This window comes from Octopus bimaculoides, chromosome 10 (genome assembly GCF_046866305.1).
Source record: "Octopus bimaculoides isolate indiv1 chromosome 10, ASM4686630v1, whole genome shotgun sequence".
Taxonomy (NCBI): domain Eukaryota; kingdom Metazoa; phylum Mollusca; class Cephalopoda; order Octopoda; family Octopodidae; genus Octopus; species Octopus bimaculoides.
The window spans coordinates 21,784,214-21,788,376 of NC_142937.1; the positions used below are offsets into that span (position 1 = coordinate 21,784,214).

General features: G+C 33.5%; 1 protein-coding gene across 1 annotated transcript; it reads right to left on the bottom strand.

Moving 5' to 3' along the window:
• Positions 1-902: 902 nt before the first annotated feature.
• LOC106883463 (transcription factor Sox-14) lies at positions 903-4,158 on the bottom strand. The gene has a single exon (XM_014934485.3). It carries the CDS (start codon positions 1,684-1,686, stop codon positions 982-984), a length of 705 nt encoding a protein of 234 aa, XP_014789971.1. The 5' UTR covers positions 1,687-4,158; the 3' UTR covers positions 903-981.
• Between the last annotated feature and the right edge of the window lie 5 nt (positions 4,159-4,163).

Below are 4,163 nucleotides of genomic sequence, written 5' to 3' on the forward strand. Positions count from 1 at the left end.
TAAAGTTGACCACCTGAGGCTTGAACACAGAAGCTATACAATCAAATTTTAAGTTCTATTATGCATATTTAACCAACCGTACTACCGTTTTGACAATCCCTACCAGCTAGGTATTTTTTTTTTTTTTTTGTACTTCAAATTTTTCAGTCGACTCGGTTCAAAAGTTCAAACCCAGAGAGTGTCTGTGTTGACTTTCATCTCACTTGGATGACGATAAAATATAATTTTGCTCCGGTCGACCTACGCCTGTTTAAACAAATTGATTTGGTGCCTATGGAAGAAATCAATACATCACTTTATATTGTTGTAGCTTCTTAAAAAAAAAATTTAAGAAAAAAAAACAACAATAATATATTAAGGAAAATGAAAAATATATAAAGACAATATATATTAAACAACAGCAATTATGAAATAAATAGACAAAAGCTAATTTTTTTTCTTTTTCAAATATTTTTTCTTCTTTCATTCAATTTTATGAAGAAAAGAAAAAAGGGACATTTTTTGTAACTCAGCGGGAAACTGAGCAGAAGTTGATTGATTTGAGCTGGGAAAGGGAAGAGAAATAAATAAAATAAAAAATAAAGAAATGGTGTTTTGCATTTAGAGTTGCTTGTCAATTACAAAGCAACAAATATCCTTCACTTTCATATATATATATATATATATATATATATATATATATATATTATATATATAAATTTTTTTTCAATGTTACTGTTTGTTTTGCGTTCACTTTCTCAAGCTGAAAGAGAAACCTTTTAAATCAAGTTCTGTTGTTTGACATAAATGTCTCATTATCTTTCAATAATAATAATTAATTAATAAGTATTAATAATCATTTCTTACATATGCATTGATAATAATATTAATGATAATAAAAATAATGAAAACAAAATTATACATAGATTTTTTTTCTTTTTATATATAGAGAAATTACTTTATAATAATAATAATAATAATAATCCATCCATTAAAATATTTCTATATTACTGTGTGGCGATAGTGGTCTTCCGGCTTGACCAATACATACGCCACTGGTCTATGTAAGTCCTGAGATGGCATGTAAGGTGGTGGGCAGCATGGTAACAAATATTGTCCGGTGAGACCAGAATGCGTATGTGCAGCCGGGGGAAGACTACCGAGGGAGGAATGTGATGTCATGTAAGGGGAATAGAGACCACTTGCTCCATTGAGTTCGTGAGGTCTAATGTTCAAAGGGCTGTCCATTTTTGCATTTTCTGCCAGATGGGAATAAAGTGCATGTGTCGTGGACGTGGGTGGTAGGAAAGCGCGCGCCTTTTCGCCGAAATTCGATGCAATTAACGAGTCAGTCTGTGAACCAGGTGAAAACGACGGCATTGCCCCAAATGTATTCATTCCTGGCAAGACAGGAATTGGGAAAGCATATTTGTTATCTTTTTTAAGTAAAGATTTAGGTTTCCTACGTGGTCGGTATTTATAATCTGGATGTTCCTTCATATGTAAGGCCCTTAAGCGTTTTGCTTCGTCGATAAAAGGGCGTTTCTCTTCTTCGGATAGTAACTTCCATTCAGCACCGAGTCTTTTGCTAATTTCGGAATTATGCATTTTCGGATTTTCTTGAGCCATTTTTCGACGCTGGCCCCTGGACCAAACCATGAAAGCATTCATGGGCCGCTTAACATGTTCAGCCTGCGGCTTAGACATGTTGAAATGGTCGGGCGTTGACAGCTCCGTGGTGATGGTTGAATGATGTAAATCTGGAGAAGTCAACCTTTCTACCTCCAGGTAGTGCGGATCGTGTCGTAAGTTAGCCACGGTGAAAGTTTGGGGGTAGACGCTCTCACAAGGAAATGGATTAAATAAATAAATATTTAAATTATAATTAGAAAGTCACGCAATCAAAATCTCACTCAGTAAAACTGAGAGAGAAAGAGAAAGACAAGAAAGTGACAGACAGAAAGGGATAGAAATAGATAGGCTAATCAATGAGTCAAAAATCACTATACATACCAAAGCGGCGTGATTGTTATATCTATATGTATATGCTCAAAAGCAATGGGCAGATACAACCCTCTTGGTATTTATAATCACGATGTGTATGTACGTGTGTATGTATAAATATATATGTAAAGGCGGCGTGTGTTCTCACAAAGAAACACACGGACACTGAAATATATTTTTAAGGAAAAACTATAGAAAGAAAGAAAGAAAATATTCAGGAGGAGTGGACTGAATGAAGAAGTAGCAGCAGCAATAGCAGCAGCTATGTGACTAGGTGCTGAGTAATTCTTATTATTATAACTATATCATTATATAGAAAACATAGGGGTTATCCGTAATTGATAGCAACAACTAGTGCGTGGCTTTCGATTTATCCTCTTGGTAATATATATTATTTATATATTATATATATACGAATTTATCAATATATATATATATATATATTTTTTTTTTTACCGGGGACCTAAGGTCTTTTTATAGCTTTGTTTGTATTCAGGCTCGATGTTTTATTGTAGAAAGTTTAAGTTGCTATATATAAATATATGTCTGTTTATCCAACACTATTTTTGAGAGTGTATAAAGGTATGGTCTAAATAATGAAATGTATATATTTACTATAACTGTGTGCTTTGATTGAGAAGCCAATATCTATATATATATACATATACATATATATATAGTATTTGCTGTCACCAATGAATGGAAAGTAAGCAAATATATTTCTTTGTTTTATAATTTTTTTCGTGTAGCCTGTTTGATGGTTGTTTACAATAAAGTTAAACTGCTTAAAAATTCACAATTACCTCCGTTAATATATATATATATGTAAACTTATATATCCTTGACTCAAAAGACATCAGGTGTAAAATAACCGTTTGAAATTAAGCAATTTCTTACTTGCGTGCTTAGAGTCATACGCCGTCGGAAGACAGGTAAAAGAAAAGGTCGGTAGTTCGAATCTCAGTGATCCACTTGAAAGGAAAACTGACGTTTTTTGTTTGCTTTTCTTTTTTTTTTTAGATTTAAAATTTTAAAGAATCCAGTTCGGTGAAATTTTCTTCACTTTGGTAAGATCCATCTTTAGAGTCCAATAGACGTATTATTTAACTTTGTACTTTCGTTTTTTGTTGGTGCGTCATTTCTTCGTTGGCATTAAGGTACAGTTAATATATAAACATATATTTATATATATATATATATGAATGCAAAGAATCACAGATTAAATTAACATCAAAGTGGAAAACCGTAAATTATTTCAAATAATATTCACCCTCGTATTCAGCATTCAAACGTTAGCACGCACGCACACACACTCACATGTGTATACAATTATTGGTCGAGTTAATGCTTCCTACTGGCTGAGCGGTTCATTATTATTTCCAGGTGATTGTCTTGAAATGGCAAAACCAAAATTGAATCCGGAAAGAAAATATAAAGAATTATTTTTGGTTTTTAAACAACACAGTAATTGTTCGTCTGCTGTATAATTTTTTCCCTCTTTCTCTCTTCTTTCTTTTCGATTTTTCCCAAATATCACTGGGAGAGTTATTGTAACAAACACAAAAGCGATGAAGAACGGTACATATTATATATTATATACATATATAATATGTATAATATGAGAAGGTCCTTATAGGGTGGTCGCAGCAAGTCCAGTTAGTTTATAAACTGCAGTTGAAAAATATGTATATAAAAAAAAGTTTGCCTTCGATCAGTAAAAATCGTCTTGTTTTGTCTGACTGACTGCCTGAGTGACGGACTAGCACTGACTAAAGATAGCTTGGTTTAACGAGAAAAAGAAGAAAGAGGTGAGAAGTAGGTGGAGTGTATTCTCTCTTGTACCGAGTATGTGTCTTTCTCCCTTGGTGTCTGGGGAGTTTTTGTCAGTGAGCAAGTCGAGTCTTAGTTTAGTTGTTAAATCCGGGCCTGCGCTTTTCTTGACAACGACAACAGTAATGAATCGAGTCTTGTGTGTGAATGAGTTTGAATTGAGATAGAAGGGAGAAAGTAAGAGTGTGGTAGATGAATAGCTTGATCGATAGATGGGGATTTAAATAGATAGATAGAAAGAAAGCGATAAGAGGGAGGGCGCTTTTATAATATAAACCAAGCTACGGTACAACAGTGCGTCTGGCTGGCGAAAAGCGTTCTAACAATGAGAGGCGGTATTTGATAAAACA

Coding starts and splice junctions, on each gene's coding strand:
- LOC106883463 (XM_014934485.3), bottom strand. CDS start 1,686: ATGTCTAAGCCGCAGGCTGAACATGTTAAGCGGCCCATGAATGCTTTC.